Genomic DNA, 27,084 nt, shown 5'->3' with positions numbered 1-27,084 from the left:
TCATAGACAGAAGAGGACTCTCTGAGAGTGGGGAGAAAACAGCAGAGGATGAAGGCTTTGCAGGGTCTGAGCAGCCTTTTGGGCTGGCTTGGATGTGCAGCTGGGCTAACTGTAAGGTTCATCAACCTTCTGGCTCACTTCTGCACCAACCTGAGCCCACTTCCAGCAATACAGTCCTGACATGCTCATGGACAGTGTGCAGCTTATGAAGTTCCAGGAGACCTTCCTTATTCTGGCAATTTTACATCTGTAGATGGTATTGCTGCTTCACCCTTTCTTCAGGCCAGTTAATCTTCTGCTTGTACCAGGACTTATTCTTAACTACTGCAGAGTCAAAGGCTGGGAAAGAGTAGGAGTGCAGCAGGCTGAAGAATGTGTGAGATGACTGGCTAAGTTTACAAACAGCAAAGCTCCAGGTCTTCACAGGCTGTATCTCCCTCCAGAGGTCTGCAGTTTATCAGGCACTCCAGTGACCTAAGTCTGGATGGTAGGTCAGGGAAACGGAAGTTTTTAGATTGTTTATTTCCCTAGGACTGCTGCTAATTTAATGATTTAAAGACTTCTCTAAGGAGAAAAACCTTGCTAAATTCTAATGGCTTCCAGCTGCTAAGCCAGTCTAAATAGTCCTGTCTACTACCCCCACTACCTGTCATTTTTCCCTCCAGACAGTCTCTCAGAAATGTCTGCTGAGTTTGAAGAACCTGTCTAGCAGATTAGAGGGTTTGTATCAGGCATAAGCCTGTTGGTTTTTTTCCCCTGAAAGCTGACCCCTGTCCAAAGCCAGCTATGCACAGAAAACATGTCATTTCTGCCTGTGCAAAACCAACATCCCCACTGCATAACTCTGCTCTGGTGTAATGAACAGCAACGTAGGAATGGTGTACAAAGATCCCAGCTCTAGCAGCACAGAACTCTCCGTCCCACTGAACTACATCCACACTATAGGCACCTTTGTTACAACGCCTCCTTATAATAACAACATTCAAAGTGTTTGCCCTAAAGAAAGATGTCACGCTGAGAGAATAGAGAGTACTTCAGTGAGCTCTATTCAGTAACTTCCTCTAACAAGAGTCATTTATTATCTTGATGTACACTGCATTTAAGTTCAATTTTTGTCTATTAGGAAATAATGTGAATTCACACAGATGTTACTTGTCTATTGGGAAGAAAGGAAAAAAAGCCCTATGTCTTTTGGATGCTGCAATTTACATGAAGGCAGGTCAGAATGCCCTTGGTAATGGCATGAGACAGTGGGTGTCAAAGCCTTGGTTTAAAGAAACCAATTATAGCAAAATAAAACATTATTGCAATTCATGCATAGTGTGCTTGAGCAGCAATGCTGTCAGTGGGAGGCACACGGGAAGTGAATGAGGTCTTGAATAGATGAAGAAAGAGATATAGAAGGAGACTTGGTCGCTCTTGGACTAACTAGAAAAGCTGCTTTAATCTCTCTGTATCTCTTTTCTCTTTCCTTCTCCCTCACTATCTCTTTGGGACTTTAGAAGATTCAATTAAGGGATTTCAGGGAGATTACACTGCATATCAGAAGGCATTTTTTTTTCTTTTTTTGAAAAACACCAAGTGCTTTATATACAGCCACATTAATGGTTGCAAACATCATGAGTGCCTTAAGATGTCTTCTTTTCAGTCAGACTTTCCTTGCATAATCTTCCATTAAAAAAAGAAAAAAAAAGAGAGAGGAAAAAAAATCACAGTGATCTTCCATGGTAGATTAATGTAGAATAGGAGTTCACATGCAGTCATTTAACATGTACCTGCCAGGCTCACGACAGCCTTCTCCTCAGCCTGGTTCACAGTGCCCCTCCATGCCAAACTGGGAGATTGGCTAAGGGCTCCACTGTACAAACCAGGCTTGCTCATGAACAAGAGGAAGTATATATTTCTGGTTAAATATAAAATTGTCATCTCCTAGTGCCAACAAAAACTCCCAAGCACAGAGAGGGAACTGTGGGATGCTGTAGAGATATCTTAAATCTTAATCCCGATGAGAATATTTCCATTGTGAGATGCAGCACTGCAGACTGAGGGCAAAGTGCAGTGTCCAGACCTTCTCCAGGGATTGCAGATGGATACAACTGTACTGTCTGAATCACCTCTGCTAATGCTCCCTGAATATCCCTGTAACTTCTCCTACTACTTTAACTGTCACTGTTTTGATTTGTGTGCATATCTGGCACTTGGTAAAATATAATGTTTAAGCATCTTCCCAAAAGACCCCTCCCTCTGCCTTATCTCTTCCGAAGGCAGTTTTATAGGACTGAGACCCTATTAGAAATTTATAGACTGGAAGGGGTAAGAAGACTTGAGAAATTACTATTAGAGTGGCAAGAAGGAAAAGGGGGAAAGCAAAACAACCCCAGGTCTAAGTATTTAGAAACATTTAAAAGTAAATGCTTTTGAATCATCCTCATTATCAGAAGGATCCTCATAATGCTCTCAGAGCTGTCACTGTAACTCTCAGAAGGAAAGCTGAGGCCTCTACTGCAAGGCTAATATGACTACCATTAGTTTTCAAAGTTCCTGCTCTTGCCAGTCTAATGGCCCTTTCTAGCTAGGATATCAGAATGCAAACTGTGGTGGAACATCAGCATCACTTGTTCCAAAAACACAGAAAGCTGTTTCTCTTCCCCCTACAAATCAAGAGTACCTAAATTGCTTTGACCATACCCAGTTGAACTTGTGCAATGCAATCAGCCGATTACAGCAGCTCCTGTGGTTGCAAAATAGAGTGAGCCATTTGGGCATGTACATCAGCTGTGAAAACAGTCTTTGTATGACACTGGGCTCAGTAGAATCTATCTGTGGGCTCCAAAGTAATGTCTAATCATGTGATAGTGCTATGAAACACCAGAAAAACTCTATGTTGCAAAAGCTGTGGATTTAAGTTTCATGATGCCTAGACTCTGTAAGAGGATATTAGACAAACAAAGAAGCTCATCTCACAAGACTTGCCAAAGTTAGGGCACAGGAAGCTAAGGGAAAGTGCAGCAGAAATGTTTATGAAACCAGTGTTAGATATGGATCTGCAAACAGGCTGGCACCACCTGGTGTGCAAGGATGACCAAAATAAATACCACAGATGAGCTCCATGCCAGGGTTTCAACTGACCACAACCAAGTGGGAAAGCAACTACACTATTGCAAAAACAAGGTGCAGAGGGTAACACAGGAGTACAGATGATCAGAAGATATTACCAGCTAATGCTAAGCAAGTGAAAATAATACTTCCATAGCTTTTAAGACAACACTGGGTTTTCAAGAGATGAGCCTAAAGGACTCAAATATGATATAATCAAAGAAGAATGAGACTGAAACCTGAGGAGTTGCAATGGGACTTAGTGAAAAGACAGAAAACCTAGGAAAAAAAATTGAAGGAAATTATTAAAAAGTAAAATTAATATATAGTATAATAAGAGTTCGGAATAGTTGCAAAAAGGCAAGTCTACCTTGATCACAATTATTTCATCATTAATGCCATGAGGACTAATCCACCTTAGTAAAATGAAGCAATTTGGCGCATGTTGGGTTTTTTTAAGCTGTCTGGTTTGTTTTGGCACAAGTGTACCGCAAGGGATGACATAAAAATAAGAATATTTTAACTGCTATTATGACCAGGTTTTTTATGCTATGAAAACTTGACTTCAGCTTTCCAAAGAGCTAATTGCTTCTGAAGGAAAATAGCTATAGTAGTTAATGCTTCTGGGTTCTTTCTGCATCTAATACATCCTTCAAGCCATGAAGTGTGTAGTACCTCCCTGTTTATCTTTCCTACTGTAAGTACTCCAGTTTTGTATCCTTTTCTCATGGAAAGTCCATCCACAGGCTTCTGCCATTATCCTTTTTCCACATATTTTGTAAAAGGATTAATGGACAGAGAAACAATTTTCTTGGTACTGGATAAAAAAGATAGTGTTTAGTGAGCTCCTTTTCCAAGGATATCACCTGTCTTGACTTGCTGGAGAAAAGTGAATTTTTTTTTTTCAGTGGGTGGTGCTGATGAGAAAAAGGAAATGGGAACAGACTTGTATGGAACCTTGACTCCTTTAGGTTTTTTTCTGAAATCCTAGAGGCATGTGAATGTAACTTATCTTTGGTCTGTTCCTGTCCTGTTTCACTTGTGCTCTTCTATCAAGATTTCTGCATTTACAAATCAGAATTTCTAAATTTCCATTCCAACTATTATCTCTGCCTCTCTCCCCGTCCATCCTAACAATCATGTTATATATAACATTTATGTGAACAAGTTAATACCTTGGGTTTCTTGCAGGAGTGCAGGCTGTATATTTGTGGAAATGATCCAGGGTCAGCCAATATTTGCAGCAACTTCTGGTACTCATGAACAGCTGGAGAAGATCTGGGCGGTGAGTAAAATACACTCTGAAATGGAAGAGAAAAAGAATCCATTGCTCCAGCCTACTTAATTTTGGAGTCCGAAGCATAGGTTCTGTGAATAGCAGAAAAAATTTGGTCTAATCTGCCAAGTTCATAGCAGACTTTGTAACCCATTTTATATTTGGCAACTTTCTTACAGACACAGGAGTAAATCAAATTACTTCCTTTTGATGTTTGTCATCTCATCAAAAATTTAAAGCAAATTAAAATTACATCAAATTGAAGAAGGCATAAAACGTGTGCAGGTACTGCAAATCCTGTAGCTTCTTTTTAAGTCCTTTACTAACTGTAGGATACAGTGCACCACATTCTCACAAAGGAGCTCTAATACTGCTCTAGAACTACCTTGAAAATGGCAAGACCCTGAGATTTGTCAGAGATCCCTCTTCACTTTAACTTGGCACATTTTGTATCATCCAGTGCAGCTCTAGAGACTGATTTGGCATAATAGAAAGTGTGAAATTACTTTATAAAGCGAATGAGAGCAACATATTTGGGTGCTTCCTAAGTTGTTTTTTCTGATGGAGAAACAGTAACCCAGAGCTGCATTCCTAGAGTTGGTTTGGCAGAACTGAGGCAGTCAGCAGCACTGACAGGTTCTGTGTGTTCCCAGCCCTGTTACTGACTCAACAGCAAAGGCAAACTGTGCATTCATCTTAGGTCTTGCTGTAGGTATCACTTGGTCTGTTCAGTCTGGAGAAGAGGAGGCTGAGGGGAGACCTCACTGCAGTCACCACTTCCCTGTGAGGGAAAGAGGAGGGCCAGGCACTGATCTCTGCTCTGTAGTGACCAGTGACAGGAACAGAGGGAATGGCCTGAAGTTGGGTCAGGGGAGGTTTAGGTTGGATATTACAAAAAGGTTCTTCACCCAGAGGGTGGCTGGGCACTGGAACTGGCTCCTCAGGGAAGTGGTCACAGCCAAGACAGCCAGAGCTCAAGAGGCTTTTGGGTAACACTGTCAGGCATACGATGGAATTCTTGAGGTATCCTGTGCAGGGCCAGGAGTTGGACTCAATGATCCTTTTGGGTCCCTTCCAACTCAGCAGATTCTGTGATTCTCTGTCTGCCCTTTCACATTTCCTCCCAAGGATTTACTCTTATGCAAAGAGTGTTTCTGAAACATGGGTTTTCAAAGGAGAAAGTACAGAAAAAATAAAATTCATTAAAATAATGAGAAATTACTTCATAGTCATTAGACTGCTGCATTAGACATCTGACTGTAAGTCAGATTTTTCCAGCTTAACCACTTCATGCAGAAACACTCTTGTTTGGTAGGGTTTTCCTCTCTGCTTGTAAGTAGGAATGTGATTAAAAGTCAGGTAAGTGCATCCAGTTCTTAGACTTGAGTTCAGTCAATTTAAATAAATGCTGAATTTCTCTTTCATAGAGAGTGGCGGGAAAAAAGAATTCTTGGGGGGGGGGCGGGGGGAAATCCATACTTGGCCAATTAACAAGGTTCAAAGCCGAGCAGGGTCCAGTTTCCAGTTTCTCAGGCTATCCTTACACTTATGTCTCTGAAATCTCAGGATACATTTCCTGTGGTTTTGCATTAGAGGGTTGTAGCACTATCATAATTTCTATGGTATTATAACTAATACCATGATTAACAGGATTTGTGCCACAGAAGGCAAAAAAAAACCCCCTTATTTAAAAATCATGAGGAATTTTAAAGAGATATGAAATAATTAGTGCTTTTCACAGGAGGTTTTATGCTATTATACAGCCTGGAATGAGGCTCTGTGTTAGACCAAGATTTCAAAGCTCCTTAGAGGCTTTCAATGTCTAGCATGAGATATTTTGCTGAGTGTGAGGTTCAGAATGGGGATTCCTACTGTTTTCTAATAGTCAGTTGCTTTCATGTACTACTACTAGAGGTACCCTGCACTGGTAGAGAGACTGCATTTATGTGCATGAGTCTGTATCACCCAGTATGCTCATCTCCATGTGGGACTGTTGGTTCACACACCATATAGATACATGGTTGGAAAATCTCCCTTCCGTGAAATGTGTTTGTCCTGTTGAATCATCAGGACTGACTAGCTGTCATTTTACCAAAAATTGTTCTAGAGGCAAGTACCACTTAAAGCAATCTCCATCTCCCATCTCTACACCTGGCTGCTCATTGCTGTGTCACTTCTCACATGTGGGGCTACATGAACTGGGAACCCTGCAACTTTGTTTTCTCCCTGGCTTACTCTAAATGAGAACAGCTTTGCCCTTCTCATCCTCTGGCTGCACAAACAGTAGCCCTAATGAGCACTGGTACTCATGAAGGCATGGCACGGGAGCAGGGCCAAACGTGAAGGGAAGGCTGGCAGAGTTGGTTATGGAAGCGTGGCATGAGTGAATGAGAACCCCAGCATCTCCAGTTTGCTCATGGCATGGAGAGCAAGCAAACCTGACCAACTCAAGATCCATGATTCAAATTTTAAGAGGGAGGGCATAGGATTTGCATGCAAAAGCTCCATCTTATTGATTAACATTGTGCTGAGAAGGACTTCATATGAGCTGGATTAGGCTACAGAATGCCACCAGGGTGCCTCTGCTGCTGAGCCAAACATTGTGCCAAATGAATGACTACAAGGCTCCTCAACACAAAACACACAATAGGACTTCCCAACAAAATTAAACAAAATCAGCTATGTTGATTCCTTCAGCTAAGTCATCACAGGAGAAGCAGGCACTTAGAGGGCAGAGAGAAAGAACACCATCTTAAAGCACTTGCTGAAACACAAGCACTGTAAAAATGTTTCTGGCTGAAACTGTGTCTTCCCCAGTGGGCTGAACTGACCTGCAACAAGACCTTTCACTACAGAGTGTACAGAAGTTGCTTTGTTTTTTCTGATGACATGGACCAGAGAGTTGACATCTAGATTTAGGGTGGATACACAACAGGTAAAATAATTGTCAGAGTATAATTAATTTCAAATAAATAACTGTTACACATTGTCTGATTTGGCAAGGAACCTACTAAAGATCCAGACTGGGGGAAAAAAAGAGAAGAGAATGGAAGAGGAAGAGATCACTTTCCCATTACATTGGAAAATAAAAAGAGATGCAAGTTTACAGGTCAGAAAAGCATATTTTGTAAAGAAAAGGCTCAGAAAATGCAAATATAAATATAAATTGATACAGCATTCAGTGATTGGTGCTCTAAACACTTTCACTCCTCAATGCAGTAAAATGTAATATTTGCTATAATCATTATGTAGAAAACTATAAGCACACACAAGTAATTATTTATTTAAATTCTTCACCAAACAAAGCAGAATGCTGAGCTGACCCTGGCAAGTATGATTTTACTATGCATTGAACTTACCCAGTTTCCTCTTATGCCTGTAGAACTGATGTTTAACAGCTCACAAGAAACTGTGAAGAATGAGGACCCTCTGAGCAGGGCTTCCTAGAAAGCTAACCAGGAAGCCCTTTTTGCTTCCAGGATAGCAAAAAAAGAGCAAATTCTGGATTCAAGTTCAAATTCCAACTCTTTTCTGTACACAGAGAGTTTGCTTTGGGCAGACTTGTTCTAGTCACATGATCCACACATCAGTGAAGAAGGCATCCTCACCCAAGGTGTCAAATCACCAGTGGTGCCAGACAACTTGCAGTGTCCTCAGCAGGCTGAACACTGTGAGACACCTTCTCTTTGGGGAGCTTTCAAGCTTCCAAGGCTGATTTTATAGGTGAGCACAGACAAGGATCCTCCCCCTTAGTCTTTGCTGTGGCAGGCTGAGTCCATAAACAGCTTGGAACCATGGGCCACAGCAACCTGCTTCTCTTCAGAGGCCACCGTGCTAATGTGTGCCAGCAGTGAGGTGCACACCCTTCTTGTGGCTGTCTTCTCCAGACAGCTGCAATTGTCAAGCTGTTTCCTAGCTGTGAGTGAGAAAAACAATCAACTACCTGATGCTTTACAACTACCACAAGCTGGCTTTATATTTCTTCCTTCTTTCATGTATTTTTTCACTGATGCCTGTTTTCTTGCAATCTTAATACAAACTTTTGGGAGGCCAAGTTCCCCATGTCATATATCTCAGCTCACATTTTAAGGAACAGAAATTGTCTATCATATGCAAAAGGTAACTAATGCAATACAAAGCTAGTGTTGGAGAAGAGAAAGGGAATAAAAACCCTGAAACTTTTAATGTTAAAATTTCACTGCTTTTTAAGGAAACCTGATAATTCTGGGGGTTGTCTGAATGAAAGCTTTGAATGCTTGGAGATAGCAGTACTGATTTATACTACCATTTCACATGCTGTGAACTCTTCTTAAATATGTGGCTTTACTGCTTTAGCACACATGATCCGTATCAATAGGCACAGGGCACTTTGCATGAGTTAAGTAATAATAATAAAAACACTAAACATCCACAACTGCAGAAAAATAGATATGCTCAATCTCACACATTTCAGAAACTAAAATGAAGTTGGAGGAGGCTTTACTGGCCCAGACTTTGCTCAGTGAGCAGCTACTACTGAAGCCCACAATCCCCAATAAAGGCCAAAGACACTGCTGAAGCTCTGTATCCTTCAGAGTGAGGCTCTGCTACCAGACCTGTCTGCCAGCTTTACTCTTTTACCTCAGAAGGCAAGGGTTTCTCAGAGCTCACAGCCTGTGCTGCTGCTGTACATACCAGCTGCTGCACATAGCAGCTGCTGCCAGTGCAGGTGGGCACAGAGCCTCACCCAGTGCAGCTCTGCTATGGGAGGACACCTTCAGCACTGGAAAGGGCTCAACTGTGTGACCCCCGGCTGGCAAACACAGGCAGCAGTGGCACCTGGCAGTGAAGCTGCATATGCCTTCACTGATGTTCCCAGCAGCAACAGCATTCAGTCTCAGCAGGAGCTTTTCTACTACATAATCAAGTGCTAAAATGTCAGTGTCCTTTATGCACAGTGGTAGATCCAGCACCAGCCAGGGCCAGTGTAATTCTGCATTGGTTTACAGGGAAGGTCAGTCACTCTCCTCTGAGAGTGATTCCTCCAACTCCACACGAAGGCAAAGAATGGGCAGAAAGAGGTCATTGTTCTTCTCACTCTCTTCTTTTGCAGGTATTGGGGGTCCCAACTGAAGACACCTGGCCAGGACTTTCCAAGCTCCCCAGCTATAACCCAGGTAGGATTTAACTCATGAGAAGGTCAGCTTTTCTCTGAGCCACTAGCCACTCCATTGTTGGGTCAGTAATTCTTACGAAAAATCCTGTGCTTCAGTGTTACTAAATCCCTGAGCTACTTAATGACAGTGCTGTTGTAGGACCTTCAACAACACTGGAATTGGCTTCGTTTACAATCAGAGGTATGTGTGTGGCAAAGCTGCCTCACTGAGTGCTGGTGTATATAAGTCTAATAGAAGATTTCATTGCTCAAAGTCTCACAGTGTATTTAGTCTCCACTCCTTAGTGGAATGGAGCAAAGAACCAGTGTCTTCTGGTTTAGACTGGAAAAGCTGACAGACACCTGGAGATGCAGTTTATCTGAACTTTCCTTATTTTTATGGAGATTGGTTTGGGGACCTTTAAACCTCAGCTTTAAAGGTCACTGTCCCTGATTTTGATGTCGGCAAGGTGAGAAATCTGTGTGATTTACAAAGCTGGATTCTTTTATTTCCACATGAGCTGGTAGAGAAGTCTGTGTCCTGAACTTCAAAGGGCCAGTTGTCTCTTATTTTGATGTGGGCAGGTTGAGAAGTATGCTTTGAAAAGCTAGCTCAGTCACTCTCCCTCTCCCTCTCTCTCTCCTTTTCTCTCTTTCTCTTTTTGTTTAATGTTTTCTCCTGGGAAAATATATTCAAGTGTCAGTGAGGGGGAAATGATGAGCACTGATTCTCAGCCTCTCAGCAGGATCATTCTGTAAGAGAAATATTAAAGTGAAATATTAAAAACCCTAGAATGTGAAATTCAGCTATCCACAATCTAGCCATTCTCTCTCACTTATACCATAGGAGAGTGGTGGGGGGAGCCTGTCTATCTGGACAGGGAAAAAAGAACAGGGGGGAGTGGTGGAGGGAGAAGAGTGCTTTGAGCAAGAGGTTTACAGGTTTAGTAGAGCATAGTAACATCTTTTCAAAGAAGGGGGTGTTGCTCTGTGACCCAGTCCAAGATGCCCCTCCTTTGATTCTAGTGTATGAACACTAAACAGCCCCCATTTTCACATGGTAGCTGAGATTGGCTGAACAATAACCTGGTCTCACAGTCGAAAGGACGGGAATCTTTCACACAATTAGCTGAGACACATTAATCAAACCAGCGTGAAATGGGAATGTGTCGCTGTCCACAGCAAGTTTAGTTTGGATAGCAAGCAAGCACAGAGCAGACAGCTGGAGGAAGCATTTTCTTCTCTAAGTTGTAGAAGGTCTGGCTGGAGTCTACAAGTTGAGAAGAGTAGTTCGGGGGATACAGAAATGCTCATGTGTGGGAGGAACTAATCACGAAGAATTTTTTTATGCCAGTCACCTGCTAATACGAAGCCTCAAACATACAAACTCTGAGTGATGATGGTTAGATATCCTGGTGCTATGTAGAGGCACAACCTAGAAATGCAAACATTAAGGCTATGTTAGCAAAGAAACTTGCACAGACAACAAAGAATGTGAGTGCCTCAAAGTGCTCTGAGTTCCCTCAGCTCTGTTTTGTCTGAGTAGTAGTGCTGTCCTCTGCTGCTCTGGAGGGTGCCAGTGGCAGGGCTGGGAAGGAGAGGACAGGCACCTGGACAGCAGGGCAATTGCCCCAGTTAAGTTGAGTCATCATAAGCAGTTTTCATGCCTGACTTGCTTTCAGACTCGATAGAAAGTTTCCCTACTGGACTCCAGAGGGGCAGAACTGACCTGTGCTATGCTGTGATACTGGGGTGCTGGTGCCTTTTGTGGCTGGACCAGACAGAAATGCAGGACTCAAAGGACACTTCTGTTGGAGCATCCCACAGAGCTGGCAAACACATGGAAGATGCTACATCAGTTTCAGCAATAGCTGTGTTAGCTGGAGAGGCAATATCTCTTTCCCCTCTTGAGAAACTAAGGGTCTGTGAGCTGTTCCAGCCACATACAGGAACAAAGCACTTGGCTTACACCTGGATTACACAAACCAGTCTGGACAGAAGAAGGCTAATCTAAGGTTGGACTATTTATCCCACTCATAAACTAAATCAATTCACTTTTTTATGAGACTGCTGGTAAAAAGACAAATTGGTATTTTTGCTTAAAGCTAAATGCCATTTATATGCTTCTGGCACTTCCCCTCTCTTCCCTGATGCACAAATGCTGTTCCCCCCCTCCCCAGAACATGCTCAGCCCAAATACAATCTGTGGAGTCAGCCTGAGAAAGCCTTCTCTCCTGAGGTTATTCCCAGACCATTTGTGTGAATCTGGGTGCCTGGGTTGGTTCAGATAAGCAAACAAACTTTGGAGCTCTTCCCCAAATCTAATGGTTTGAATTCTTTTAGCTAGTCCTATTGATGTTCACACTGAGCACAGGCAGCAAACAAACAAACAGGTTCCTGCCCGCGGCAAGGAATGAACACGGGCAAAACAAAGCACTGAGGTGTGATCCTATTCTCATTGAAGTTGATGGCAAAACTCCCACTGGATTCAGCAGCGTAGGCTCAGCCCCAGACTGAGATTGTTACTGGAAGGGTTCCTGGGCCAGGTGGGTTAGTAGGAATCTTTGAAATGAAAGCTGGAAACCTTTAGATGTTTTCCTGTCACTGCTGTGGGCTTGAGCACATCCTGCTGCACTCTGAAAAGGATACAGCATGGGCTGTGGGGTCTGAGTCAGGCACACACAGGGCAGCTCCTCTGCCTCCTCTGTGGGCAGCTGGCAAGGGATGAAATGTGCAAAGGCATTTTTAACTACCCTAAATCCCAGTGTCTTGCACAAAGAAGTTCAAGAACAGCCTCATGCCCATTCCCTACAGTTTGCCAAAGTCCCAACCTGACTCCAGGTGAATGGGAAGGATGGGTCAGTAACCCATTAGTGGCCAGCCCTACAGCCTGAGATGTCACCTTCTCTCTGCAGGAGAGACACTTGGGGTAGGGAGCTCTGTGCAGTCACAGGGCCTGCAAGCCAGTTGAGAGCCATTCCCTGGAGAACATTGGGAGAGCTCCTGTCCCACGTCTCAGCACACTCGCTGGCCGTCTCCCTGGCTCCCCGGCTTACCAATCCTACCCATAGTGACAAGGCTTTGCCCTGTGTTTGTTCATTTGTTCTGTTCCCTCATTTTGCTTCCCCTGAAAGAGGCAGTTGCAGCTCTGTTAACACTATTTTTGAAAGCTCTCATGCTGAGTGAGCTCAAATCCTTGCATTAATCTACTGCTGTGTTCATTTCACTGGACTGAAAAGCAGTGAGTTTAAATCCCCTCTAAACACCATCGGTGACACCAGAAGGCCAGTGTTTTGATCCAGCCCCATTAATGGTTACAAGTCTGAATCTAGACAGCAGGGGTCAAGGGCAGGAAAGGATTAGGAATCACAGCCCATGACATTAAGCTAGTGCTTTTGCCAAACTGGGAATACTGGAGCGCCCAATGTACCGAGTTAGTTTTTGTTTCCTTTTTCTGACATTTGGATTCCAAAGAGTGGAAAGCAGTGCATATCTATCAATAACATGATGAACTGAGAGTAAGCTTTACTCCTTGATTTATTGCACAGGCTGAATCATGAACTTGCCTGTGCCAGGTAATATCATCTCACAGTGCAGATGCAAGTTTCACATGAGGCTTTTTCAGATGCAGCAATGACTTTCAAAGAAATTCTAGTTTTTCACGTATCTGCAGGCTTTGGTATGCTGAATGAGATTTAGAAGCTTTCCAGAGTCAAGCTGTGCTCCCAGGTACGTGTTTTCAGTGTCTGTTGCGTTTCCAAAATTTCACCAGCAGATGGAGGCAACAAGCAGCAGGCCCTGAAACACAAACTTCCCATGACATTGGTGAAAATGCAGATGAAGTCTGCCTTCCGAGTGCTTTGTTTTTTGGTTTTTTTTTTTTTAATTTTTTTTTTATTTTTTTTTTTGTAATCTCACTTTTTATGTTGATGTTTCATTTAACACATGGGATGGTTGAAAACTGAATTCTAAAACGATAAAATTTTTATTGTCATAATAAACTGCATATGGCTTTGATCTCAAAGGGAAGAGCAGCACTATAACTAAGTGCAGTGTAAGCAGCCAGGGTGTAGGGAAACTTCCCGTCTGTATGGCAATGGGCACACAGCCTGCAGTTTCCAGCCTGCCACACAGACAGAGCTCTGCTCCTGTCCTGAAGCCACAGAGATTTCACTAATGAGAGAAATTTTTTCTGTGAGCCTGCAACCCCACTGCCTTCATCCAGCAGCACTTGGCATCCTCTTTCTCTCTCTTCATCAATTAGGAAAGTTTAACATTTGTCCTTTGGCTTGCTTGCCTCATTATCAGCTCATTAGCCACTTCCACCTGGGTTTTCAAATAAGAAGGTATTTCCTCATTAGCACACTCTACCTTGCATAAGGATAGAAAATAACAAACCTATGTGCTGCCTTTCAGATCTACTCATAGTGTTAAAAAAGCCAATCAGCACTACACAATCCCATCATTTTATGTCGCGATCATCATTGTGAGATAATTAAATCACTAGTTTATCTACTTTTTTGAATGATCTATCATAAAAATATTTTTTATGTCTTATCTTTATGGAGTAGCTGTTTACAGTGTTTTTCAATTTTAAATTGGTCTTAATCTTACAGTAGGGAAAATATTTACTGCTCTGTTTTTACCTTGCTCAACACAATGGGGCCTCAGCATTCTCTAAGGATTTGTCTATATGGGGTCAGTCAGGAGATTAATCTGAACTGGTTTAAAGTGCTTTAGTTAACTGCATTAATTCCTTGAGCACAGACACACTGTTTTCTTACCCATACTTTCCATTTATAATCAAAGCTCTGTATACTCAAAGTGGCAAATTTGGCAGTCCTCACTCAAGCTGAATTCTTCACTGAGAGATGTGTTTGGACAGGGACAGGAGTAGGTGGCTCACTGGCTCTTACATTACCCTTGCAGATAATTATTAATCTCCAGGTTACATAAAAGATAAATTTAAGTCAAGAGGCTCACTCAAGACAGCAAATTCTATAATTCAGGTATTCTTCCCAGTTCCCAGTAAGCAAGCTGATATTTTTATTTCTAATGTAAAGAAAATCCTATTTCCTTCTTCGGAATGTTAGTCCTGAAAACACACTGCAAAAACAAAGTGACATTTCCCTAAGATATCATTGAAACATTTTGCCCTGCTGTTGCCAACTGAACATACATTTTTAAAATTCTGTGTTAAACTCATTGAAGAATATTAATGTTAAAAGATTTCAGTACAGTACTTAAGTAATCTTGGCGTTTTTACTAATATTTAATGAAATTTATATATATTCATAAAATACTTTCATCTCACAAATCAAATTTTTCTGACAGAAAGTTACCACATCTGAAAGTTTTTGGCCAGCTCTGTGAAGAGACAAAAATTTATGCCTCATACAGAAAAATTTTTTGCCTTTCCAAACAATTTTTAAAATTGTTTTTCTTCTAGTCTATCTGGAAACTTTACATTGGTAATTTATTTCTACACTTTTATTACAGTCAAGTGGGCAAAAAAAAAAAGGAAAGTGATCCAAGAGGAGTGTTCTGCCAGTCTAGATGACTTATTTGGGAAGGAAGTATTCAAGACGCTAATATATATACCCTCTATATATTGGTGATATGCAGTGCTCTGGCACATAAACAGCCATGAATCCCATCCCAAGTTATACTCCCATTTACTGCTCTAGAAACTACCTTAGTATTTGGGTGTAGGAGAATAATTCAATTCTGAACAATTACTTACCCTGTGTAATGTTTTGAAACCTGCTTGCCTGGTTTAATGGTGCAAGATTGCTGCTGGAAAGGTCAAGGGCTGGAAGTTCAATCATTTACACTTTTTCAAGTCATCTGTACATCAAGTCAGACGCTGGGTCTGGCGCTCTGGAAATGGCTGTGCAGGCAAAAGCAGAGGGGACTCCCACTTGGACTGCAGCAGCAGCTCCTGTGCATTAATGAAGAGCCTGGTGCTTCCAGGCAGGCAGGAAGGGCAGATGCTCTTGAAAGGTGCAGCGTTAACCAGCTGAGCTCTGATTCTGCTGGCAACAGACCAGTGGTGCTTGCCTCCTGGTGGTCTCACTGCTGTGGGGAATGCTTGTCTAGGCTGAGCTGGAAGAGTGGTGGACACCACCCTTCCTGCTCTCCTTCCCATGACTAGAGTGCCACTGTTCATTCTCTGCTGTCAAAAACAGTGCTCAGGAAAATGTAGGTGGGTAGAAATTGCAGCCTTTCTGATGGCAAAAAAATCTCTATGTTTATCAGCTCCACCAGGAAATTTTCCAGGCTTAAGCCATTCATTTGTATCTAAGCCTGAGAAAATTCTTGCTTTACAATAAAGCATTTGAGGATTGTATTCCTCTATTAATGAAGAGCCACAATGTTTAGAAATATCTCCTTGAAAAATATCAAGAACACAGACTTCACAACACTGCAAACTCTGCTGAGTTCCATTCTGGTAGGGATCACAATAATCAGTGAGTTACAAAGCCTCCATAAGCATGGTTAACTGGACAAACAACAAACTTAGTGAGAGCTGTGGGCAAGAAGAAAGTGGGATCAAAGTGCTTTGTCTCCATCCCCAGTCTTACTTTTGCATCCATGTAGAAAAGCCCCATGTACCCATGGGGGCAATATGTGAAGCTCAGCAGCCCCTTGGAAAGACAAGACAATTGACTGGGGATTCAGGCTGGCAAACTTCTTTTTGCTTCCTTTGTGTGAAGGCTTTAGGGACTGATACTGCTTTTATTGATGTCAAAGCTAAGACTCACACTGTAACAGGAGGAGGTCCAAGGCCTGTACTCACAGATATACAAAAGGAAAGGGTTACAGAAGTGGAACAGCCTTATTAAGATCAATGCAGGTACTCAAGTCCTATAGGAATAATGTATATTTATAAATAATAAAATGATCGATTCTACAGGGCCCTTTGAAATTCTGAGCACATTTTTTGTAGGGGCTCAGAGTTTTGGCTTGATTTTCATTTAATCTTGTGATTGCATATTATACCTTCCAGAACTGGTTGCTTCCAGGAGACCTCAGAGACTCCGAGTCATCTGTGACAGGTAAGGTACCTATAACAGCGATGTCAAATCGCCTCTGGGTTTATTTGTTTCTTTATGCAGTCATTTAACTTGAAATGAGCTCCTTTGGCAAGCTCAGGAAGAGCAGGGTGGCTCTGTAGTAACAAGCAGATCTAACATCAGTTAAGCAGCTGATTTTGAGAGATCGCAGCAAAGGTAGGCACACAGTGGGTTTATTATTCTCAGAGGAGTAGTGATTATTCTGAGATAAGCAGTGATTCAATGACTTTGTGTGCAGCTTTTTGTGAGACACAGTTCGATTGAGAAGGTCATACTTTCCCAGGCTCTCTTGCCCAGACTGAGGACAGACTTCACACTGTCCTAGTTTTCATTTTTGAAAACAGATTGTAAGAATGTTGCTCAACAGCAGTAAGGAAGACATGCTAGGACAGCATTTTCATGAGACAAAGAAATAATCTTGTGATTAGCTAGGAGGGGAAAAATCACATTCTTAGTGGCCAAAGCTATGAGATGAAGGCCATGGTTACACACACAGCTTGACCAGACACACCAGCACTGCCAAATCACTCCCTAGTGTGCTAAAGGAAGGGAGTATTTTTTTCAGGCACACACACACACACACACACACACACACAGAGACACAGAATGTATCTATGTATCAGTGAAAGATATTTATAATCAGTCCAAAGTGCCCTAACCTAGCTGAGGGAGTCATTAAAATCCAATCCCCTTAAACTGATTTTGAGGCACACAGCAAGTTTTATAGATATGTAGGAAAAGACAAGACAGTATTTGTCCTCAGGATTGTGTACATGAAGATGTCAATAATCAAATATCCTTTGAGGACAAAACCACATTTTTGATTGCTGTTTATTATCTGTTCAGCTAATAAGGATCCAGCCCTGCTAGGGGGGAAGTGTGCTGCTCTTCAGGTGCAGTTCTAAATGGCTGAACAAACATGCTAAAGTTTTCAGCAAAGCACAGGTTACTGAAATGCACAGCTTGAGAAACACAGAAAGCTCAATATGTCCCAAACCCTTATAATGCAGGTCCTGGAACAGAACAAATCCTCTCTCAGCCTGAACAAAGAAATAAGTATATTCCTTGTGACTGTGCTATATTGTACTTCTGCTTTTTGGCCATAATCCTTTGACAGACCCCATTGCAGGCCAAGCCAAGGGCTGGCCTAGCACCTCTGTGGCAGAGCTCTGGGCTGCATGTGGGCCAGCTCCAGCTCTGCCTTAGAGTCCTGGTCATTTGGCTGCCATGGCCAAATAACTGCCTTAGAATGCTCAGCCTGGGAGAAGGAAAGAGCTGCTTCATACAGACCGCTCAGCTATGACTCTCCATGAGCAATTAAGAAATCAAAAGGGAGCTCTCCACAGAGCTTGGCCACCACCAGGAAGCCTGAGCCATGCTGGGAAGCATGGAACTGTGTTGTTGCTCAGAGTGGGAGCCTGCAGCAGCAGAGACCAGGGGGCTGAAGGTTTCCAGTAAGACCCTGTCACGGCAAGGGCAGCCTGTCATGCAGCTCTAGCAAGAGGCCTCAGACAGGATGCTTTGGCTTCTTGTCCCAGCCCTGCTCCCCAAGGAAACAAGGGCTTGAACTGTTTTTCTGGAGGTGAAAATTAGCAATTATCTACCACAGAGAGGCCAGATCCCTTCTACAAATTTGTTTCTCAGGATCTCTTTCTCTCCTTCTGTCTTGGTGTTTTTTCCTCTTCTTTTATATTTTACATTTTATCTCCTCCAAACAAAAATGTCAGCATGTCAAATGTCCTGTATAGGGAGGGGGACTGCAGGAGTGGGGGGATCCCAACCCCTGATATCACTTGGAGGGGGTGCACTGTTGGGGGCCAAGGGAGGAAGCACAACAGGCCATGCTCTGAAGCTGAAACGTGATCAGAACAAACAAACAAAGTAAAAGCTGTAAAACTAAATTACTATTTTATTTGTTTCCTTGTTGGTTTGTTTTCGCTCTTCCACTTCCTTGTCCCCATCTGTGTTCTCCTCTAGGGAGCAGCCACTTGGCATTGGTATTTGCTGGGCATGGAGCATATGTGTATGACATTTCTTTTAAGCACTCATCCTGAGCAACAGATTCTTCTCTGTGAATCCCCAACACGTTTTACAACCAGCTACATTACTGGTATTGGGGTAGGAGAAGAGAAAATGGTATTTTCATTTGTTTTATTAGGTTTGACCTCTAGTCTTCTCACTGGGCCAGTCACGTTATTTTCTACATTTGGATTGTCATTGTAAACTGGTACCACTAAACTCTGATATTACAGTTACAACATAGTCTCCTCAGCGTCATTTCCCCTTTCACTTACAACCTTCTTTTTAAAAGCCAGAAACTGGTTTTCAAAATTGGTCTGTAAACATGAGTTTGAGCTGAAATCCTGGATGCATATACCCCAACATAGTCAAACTCAGATGGAAAAGCAAATTTCCTGCAAAGCTATAAAGCTGGGGTGGGTTTATCCAGCTCCCCTGTGTCCCTCCACTACCTTTGCCTCAAGCTGAGAAGGGCTGGGTCATGTTCTGGTTCCAGCTTTCTGGCTCATCTTCATCTGCTGTGCTATTCTTTCTTCTGTTTTCCTAGGATGAGCAGGGTGCCAGCAGCAGAGAATTTGGCCTCCAGGATGCTCACAGCCTTCCCTCGAGGCCGAATCTCTGCACAAGATGCGCTTCTTCATAGCTTCTTCAGCCCTCTGCCTCCTCAGCTCTATCAGGTTCCTGCTGGTAAGTTAACTCGCAAGTTCATCTCACCAAGGAAGAGCTGCTGCCTGTGCTATTTACTGTGAGTTTCTTCTCTATTTTGAAAGTCTCTGCCATTCACCTGGATGTCTCTCTTTTCTGCCTGCACTCCCTCCCCACTCCTATAAGCTGCAAAGTTTACATCCCATGGCAAATTTGACAACTTGTTTTTCTATTTGACCACTGTGTTAATATTAGAAGGGGACCTTGACGGGGTGCTACCATGGCTGTCTGCAAAGCAGAGGTGTATATGCTTTGACAGGTCATCTCCCCCATTCTGTAACCCCCAAGGGCCTGGACATTTCCCCAGCTCACTCTGTGTGTTCAGTGTAATTCACCCACTGTCCCTACTGATGTCCTGAATTCCCATCTGCTCAGCATGGTGTGCTAACCCCAGTTCCCTTAGCCTGCTCCTCCCACTCCCTTCTGATGTTGAGACAGCTGTTCCTTGTACCCTGTCACACCAGTTCTCCCTCAGTTTTACCTGCTTTATTTTCTTCTTCCCTTGCTCCCTTCTCTTAAGCACACAGCTGCACACACAGTTGTGCCTCTCCTGGCCTGGGCTGACAAAAAATACAGGGTCTCTCAAGCTGCAGTTCTGCTCCTCACTAGGGAAAGCTTCCTCCTATTGGGCTGCAGGCCAAAGGGACCTTGCATTCCCTGTTGCCTCCTGGGCACCCTGTACACTAGTTAGTTTGGTGGTGTTTTTAAGATGGGGCAATTAAGGAAAAGCCTTCATGGACTGTGTTGTCAAGCTATTGGAAAACCAAATTTCTGCCTCCTGCGACACATCCCAAGTGGAGGAGCAGCGAGCTAGCACCTCTCCCAATCCCCCAACACTGCTGCCCTTCAGAAGGTGCTCTGTGTGTGTATGTGCTTGAGTGAGAGACATCTGCATTCCTTTTCTGTTCACCCAGCCACAGAGCACAAATCTACTTTGACACTTTTAGAAAAATGAAAAGATGGAATCTCACAGGAGCCTGCCTGTGCCGGGGGGGGAGGAGGGGAGCACGCACAGCAGGAGGGAAGTTGACTTTTCTTTATACATATAGGGTTTTTTCCATGCAGAGTTTAAATTATGCCTGATAAAAGGAGTTTCGTGGATGTTTCAGTTCTTTCAAACCCTCCTGGCTTCCTCCCAATTAAATGAGGTTTGTCAAAGCCACAGGGCTCTGCTGCTGCCAGAGAGGCGGACAAGCACTTCCCGCAGTGACATCTCCAATCCCCAAGGGAGAAGATGAAAGTGTCAGTGCTGAGAGAGAGAGAGAGAGAGAGGGAGAGGAAAAAAACAGGTACAGAGACAGACAGTGTGAGAGAAAGGGAGAGAGTGAGAAGAAATAGAAGGAATGAGAAAACAGACTGGCATAATGTGTCAATCTCTCCAATATGCTGCCATTGAGGGGACAGATTCCTTTCACCTGGATTTAGGCACCATCCCATATTTATTATCCTCCATATTGCAGCAAGAAGTATGTGGACAGGAAACTGCATGGCGTTATCATAGCAACCAATGTGTTGAGAAAAGAATCAAAGTGCACAGGGCTGAAACAAGTACAGTACGATCAGGCAAGACCATATTCATGAGTGACTCATTAAGCCTGTGAAATTTAGGCTATTCTGAATAATTCCCCATGTAGCCATTCCTTTTGCCATAATTGTTTATGACATTTGCTCTCTTGTGTCACTTTGGCATAACACTCTTTTGGAATTTAACTGTATAATTTTAAAATTCTTGTTGCTATGATAACAGTGCAGATTTTAAATATATTCTGTTCCCACTTTGTTCTGGAGGATGCTGGCTATTAGTTGCCATCCTCTGAAAGGGAAAGTTAAAGCAGAAGGGCAGAATGTGATCTGGAGATGAAAGGTCAAAGAAGCTGGGGCTAATCCCAAGGTGTGTGAGAGAGTAAGAAGGAAACAAAATTTGAAAAAAAAAATGTTCTCATAAGAAATTATTCTGTTTTTATGAAATAACTGTATCCATAACTGTCCTTTCTATAAGTTGTTATGACAAGCTGGAAGCTAGAGGATGTTTTTGAAAGGTCGGTTCCTAGGGAAAAATAATTGGAGAAATCACTGTTTCGAAGTTAAGTACCCCTCCAAACAGCATGTTTCAGATTCCTAGGAGGAATGTTAATGGTTAGAGGCTGGCTGCTGCCCCTGGGAAGGGGGAGAGGGAGCACAGGGCTCTTTACTTCCTTGAGAACAGTTCTTACAGGGTGGAACAGGTTGCTGTTGCTATGCTCATCTGAGTGCAAAGTGCTACAAAAAAGAGTAGGCCATGCTTGAAGGGAGGAAGAAGGTTCACTGTCCTCTGAGTGGGGCTGGCCCACAGATGGGCCTCTCCTACAGCTGCTCATTCCTGTGCCTGTAGCTCTAGGAGGGGATTCTTGAGGGCTGGGTTCAAACCTTGCTCATCCTCTTGGTGGCCTTAATTCTACATGTGCCACCAGCACTTCTGGATATAAAAAGAGAGAGAGGTGCAGGAGTTTCTTCAGCTTTCCCTCAGTGTGGCTAAGTAGCCTAGGGGGTGGTAGTGATGACCTTTTTTAAAACTGGAGCATTTGCTATGCTTTTTCTGGCCAGAGCCAATCCTGAGACAATTATCTTTGTGCAGTGCAGCCCTGCACTGCAGCAGCTCTGATAAAACTTCATTCTAACCCTTTGCCACCTGCTAAAGCAGAATGTTTTCTGTCCAATTAATCCCTCCTGGAAGAAAGATGAGATCCTTGAATCAAGAAAGCATGAGCTGTGCTCTCAACTCAGTGTCAGTCCTGAAGTGCAAAAGGGCCTTCTGAGGAGGTATCTCACTCTGTTGTCAGGCAGGTCAGACACAGTAACAATTGCAGCTTATTATTCTTACTTATAGCTTTGGTTTGTTTTTCCTCTCTTTTGCCCCCCAATGCTTTAGAGCAGCCTTGCAAGCAGGGAAGGTAAGCAGTGGGATTTGGGGTTATCAACAGTGCACTCCCAAGAAAATACTCTGCAAGAAGAGCTCTGGCCAAACCACTCAGGCACAGGGGCCAGGGAGACCAGATCCTTTCCCCACCAGACCAGTGTTCAGTCTCAGGAGAGACCTTTCTCTCAGTGTAGGAGACATTCAACCCTGGCCATACCCTCGGTACAGCAGTTAGTAAATTCCAGTACGTGCTCCATGAGGAGGATTGTGTGTTGCATGGATGGGATCCTGGCTTTGACTAGGGGTTACTTGCTCTTTTTGGGTACAGTTGGTCTCTAACTGTTATCTCCCCCAGCAACACAAAACCAGTGCACCAGATGATGAAGACACTGTACCATTTCTCCTGAAACAGCCCACTATTCATCCTTTCAGAGACAAGGAAGAGGAGGGAGGCTTGATGTTGACAGTCATTTTAATGTCTGCTGCATCTAAACTAAGACAAAGCAAGTAAGCAAGTGTGGGTGATAAGGAGGTTAAGTTTGCAAGCCATTGCCTACCAAAAATCCCAATACTGTTGGGATTAGCCAGCACTGGTATGTTATCACAGGGGACATAGAAAGAAGAGCTGGCTTTCATCATCTCTTGTTTGGGTTGGCTGGTTTCCCTAGGTTCTCCTACATAACTAAAAGTTTCATACAGTCACTTGATTTTTTTTACCACTCTGCTTTGTGATCTCTGTATACAGCAAACAGATATCCTTCACTGTAAGTCACATACAAACACCTAGAAAGTTCCTACCATATGTATGAATCTGGTTTATAATGTGTCTTAATACAAGAATAAACCAAAGCTGGTGATGAGCAGGAAATCAGATGCCCCTCCTAAGCCAGAAGCATTCTTATCTGTGAGGTGATAAAACAAATCTTCACTTAACTGAGGAAAACCACCCCCCACTTCACCTGGTGTGATCCCCACAGTAGTGGAAGATCTGCTTGCCTTCATACTGACAGGACGTGAATGTTTTGTATTGTCATTAAACCACTACCCTAGGAAAGAGCTGTTGCAACATCACAGCAGATGCTTGCCAAGTGCACAGGGCTCTGGACATGTTGCCCTGTTGAAGCTCTTCCCTGCATGCTGTCCTGGGGCAGGCATTGTGCTGGGCACTGTTTAGGAGTGCAGGGCAAGGGGGAAGATGGGAAAAGGAAAATTTCCTTTGCTCACTCCCCAGCTCCTGCTCTTGCAAAAGCAACTGGTGCAATGTTTGGCCCACATGACTTGTGGAAACAAAGTCCTACAGACATGGATCAAATGCTCTGAATCCCATTGATCTCAGGCCAGAGAATCTCTATAAAGGTCTTATTGTTCAGAGAGACAAACCATTCTTGGGGGGAGTGCTGTTAATACCATTCGTGGAGGCAGACACTATTGCATCAGAGGTTAGCAGATGTTTTTCAGTTTTGTCTAATTGCAAGTTATAGCTGAGGTTTATTTAACTTCCATTTTCCCTTTAACATTCTTAAATGCAAATCTGAAAATATTTAGTTGTCTTGTTTGCTGTGAAAAGACATCCAGACTGGAAGTCTCACATAGTCATTTCCCACCCTCAGGTGCACTTCTGACTTCACCCACTTATCAGCAGAAAAGAGTAAATGTGGAGGTAGTGATCAGATTTCTAAGGCACAAAAGTTAAAGCTAAGTTTGAGATTGTGACAGCAAGCAACCATGAGCATAGGAACTCAATTAGCCTGAAAGACAACTATCTCATTATCTTTCCTAAAATGATATAAATACATAAGAATATAAAAATTTAAAATAAACTCTCTATTGACTGTCTAGATGACTGAATTTCACTGCTCAATTTCTTTAAACACCCACTTTAGTATTTATTTATTCTAAGCGCGAAGCAGCTACGATAATTAGACTGTCAGATTTGGTAAGTTAATGAGGAGTCACTGGAGTGGAAGGTTTTGCATTTGTGAGGTTGCTGAAGGAGAGAAGCTCTGTGCCTTCGCTCTATCTCTTTTTTCTTTTTCTTTTTTTCCCCTCTGCTGGGTGGGAAGGAGAGAGCTTGGCAGTGTGCAGATCCATTTGAATCCTTTTGATTAGCGGGTTGTCTTCCTACCACTGTTCTACCAAATAGTATTTTGCTGGTTGCTCCAAGAAAAAGAAAAAGAATAAAGAAAAGAAACTGCAGATGAGATTTCTAGAGAAGAGTGTCTAGATTAAAGAAATAATTTTCCAAAAACAATCAGAAGGAATGCAGCTGTGAGAAATAGGATCTTGAATTAGTTTATATTTCAGCTAATGTCACAGGAGAGCATTAAGAAAGTAGCACCATGAAGGAAAAGGACCCTTTTGCAGCTTTCTCTTCAACCTGATTTTTCCACAGGGCAATCAGTGCTCACAGTTCCAGGGGTGAGACTGCAACCTGAAATCTGTGACCTGTTTGCATCTTACCGAAAAGGCCGTGTCTCAGGAGGTTCGAGCAAGTTTTGGTAGAAATCATGGATGATTGACTAACTCTTGGGTAAGCATGTAGTTGCCATTGTCAAAGCTGTTGCCATCACCCTTAGGACATATAGTTCTTCATGTATTGAAGATGGGAAAATAGACTTGATACTCAGGGCTGGATGATCACATTCCAGGGTGAGAACAAAGTGGGAAATTTCACATTCAGAGAGAAGAGACCAGCAAGCCAATGGCCCCCAGTGAACAATGTTCAGTGGTACCATGGGAGGTTTGGATTTGTTTGTCATACTGCCAAATCTCAGACCAATGCCCTTTCCTCCAATGCCTCCCCAGTAAAAGTATTGCTTCATTTCCCCATTGCTTAAACTGACCAAATTGCTTCGTTTGCCTTTGTCCTTGCCTACTGAGTTCACATTTCATAGCTTACTTGTTTTGATTTCACACAATTTGGAACCTGAGCAGAGCTAGGCAAAATCTCCTTATCTTGTAATATCTTTGGTTTTAATTAATCACTATTTTAATCCCAGGTTTCAAAATTATGCTTCAGCATCAATGTTTTTCATCTTTTTGTTATAGAAGAGCAAAAGCTTGCTTAGAATCACTGTTATTAAAAGAAATTACCAGAAAATATACTTTTTTTATATCCTGTCTCTTTGTTTACTTTGTGCATTTGTTAGCAGCATGTGTCCTGTCAGTGTCACTGCTGGGTCTGTACTTGCAGGGCAGACCTGGAAAATTATTTTCAGGCCAAATTAGTGTGACTGTCTTATTGTCTGTCAAGCAAAGAGACAACCTTAGCATAGCAGGACACACCTCAGCTACCCATCTGTTCTTCCAAATGCATGTAGATGGCCTGTATCTGCTATAGGATCAGATCCCAGCACTCAGTGCTTGGTCTCACAGCCTCTCTACCCTTTCTGCCCTCATCATGTAGACAATAGCAGGCAGAGAGGCCAGCCTGGAATCCTTTTAAGAAAAACCTGACATTGCCAGCGCTGTGACCAGATTTGGTTTTGGAGCAGCTTGAATGCCTTCCCTGCTCACCTGCTCAGCTGAGTGCAGACAGGATGGCTTTTCCCTCTCTGTGATCAGAGAGAAACTAATCCTGCCAGAAAAGCTGGCTGTCAGTTCCACTAAGGCTTCTGGGACAACTCACTTGAGTAGGGCACTCATGCATCAATGTTCAATGAACTTGGATTGGGCCCATTTAAAATTATTTAGAGAGCATTTCACAAATATATAATTTAAAATTGTAACTAGTGGGAGAAACTCGTCACATTTTTTGTTATATATTAACCAGTCCTCAAAATTATTGTGTCCCTTTTTTTAGCTGCTTACAAAGCATGCTAAACAAGCTTAAATGTCAACTCAAGTTTTCTTCTGCAGTTCATTGCAGGAAAACATTCTATATGTGATGGTGTTCATATTATTAATTCTCTTTTTTAAAAAGTCATCTGGATTCAAACATGCAAGCAAGGTTATAAATGAAACAGTAATTTTTTTTTTTTGTCATCTTAATAGGGTACGAGTTTCAGGCAGGGGCTTCTGCATGCTTTTTCAATTCTAATGAGAGGCAGATAGGCATCTAAAGCACAACAGTCTTACACTGGCACATGAGAGAATGGAATTTCCTGGGAACATAATGAAACTGGCCAGCATTCCTTCCTTCGCCAACCTGGGTTAAGTTACAAAAATAGACAAAACCAAAAAAGTAAACATACCAGGCTCCATCTTGAATCCATGGGCCCTGAGCAACACAGCAAGGGACAAAACATCATCACAGACTCCTCCTTGTCCTTCTGGTTTCAGGTAAAGATGAGATACTGTCAGTTGTCTATCCCAGGGTGATATATACTCCATGCCAACACTCCACCCATTTTCTGCCCTATTCCACCCACCACTTTCCCTCTACCTGCTGAGGAGGAACATATGGGTCATTGGAATCTGCTACTGTTCTCATTCTGCCTCTCAAAATAAATATTCAGATATCTAATGCGGCACCTCCTACATGTATGTGATACTGTACCAGCTAAGTGTAGCTGAAGCTACAGGAAGAGAAGAGCCTGTTTTAAACCAGCTTTTAACAAGCAGAATAACTGAAGGCACTAGCCCTGCAGAATATTTGTAATTGTAATTTCTTTTTCTTTTTTATTCAGGACTTAGGCCATGGATTTTTCCCCTAATATAATTCCTCTGCAATAGGGACAGATTGTACCCTCCCTTACACGAAGGACCATTGAAATAATTCCTTATATTGACAAAATGAAGAAAAGTCTTTGAGATTATAAAAGAAGGACACAGTTTGAGGGGTGGGGTATTTTTCAAAAGTCACCTTTCAGTAGAAGGGAATGAAATTGTGCAGATGTCCTGCCTTTTGTTTTTCAGAAAGCAATGTCAGAAGGATTGACTT

General features: G+C 42.7%; 1 protein-coding gene and 1 long non-coding RNA gene across 2 annotated transcripts in view; one reads left to right on the top strand and one right to left on the bottom strand.

Annotated features, from left to right (window-relative positions):
- CDK15 (cyclin dependent kinase 15) overlaps positions 1–24,704 on the top strand; it is a 34,510-nt gene extending 9,806 nt beyond the window's left edge. The window contains 5 exon segments of the mRNA XM_077784830.1: positions 4,288–4,381; positions 9,465–9,528; positions 16,516–16,564; positions 19,149–19,288; positions 24,595–24,704. Of these exon segments, the coding sequence (XP_077640956.1) occupies positions 4,288–4,381; positions 9,465–9,528; positions 16,516–16,564; positions 19,149–19,288; positions 24,595–24,704 (457 nt within the window).
- Positions 9–26,459, bottom strand: LOC144246652 (uncharacterized). The gene is made up of 3 exons (XR_013340320.1): positions 26,396–26,459; positions 4,272–4,397; positions 9–480 (listed from the first exon to the last, which is right to left on the bottom strand). It is a non-coding gene; the product is annotated as an uncharacterized LOC144246652 (long non-coding RNA).
- Between the last annotated feature and the right edge of the window lie 625 nt (positions 26,460–27,084).

The sequence above is a fragment of the Lonchura striata genome, chromosome 8 (assembly GCF_046129695.1).
Source record: "Lonchura striata isolate bLonStr1 chromosome 8, bLonStr1.mat, whole genome shotgun sequence".
In the NCBI taxonomy this organism is placed as follows: Eukaryota; Metazoa; Chordata; class Aves; order Passeriformes; family Estrildidae; genus Lonchura; species Lonchura striata.
This window is presented reverse-complemented; position numbering and strand designations above follow the sequence as displayed.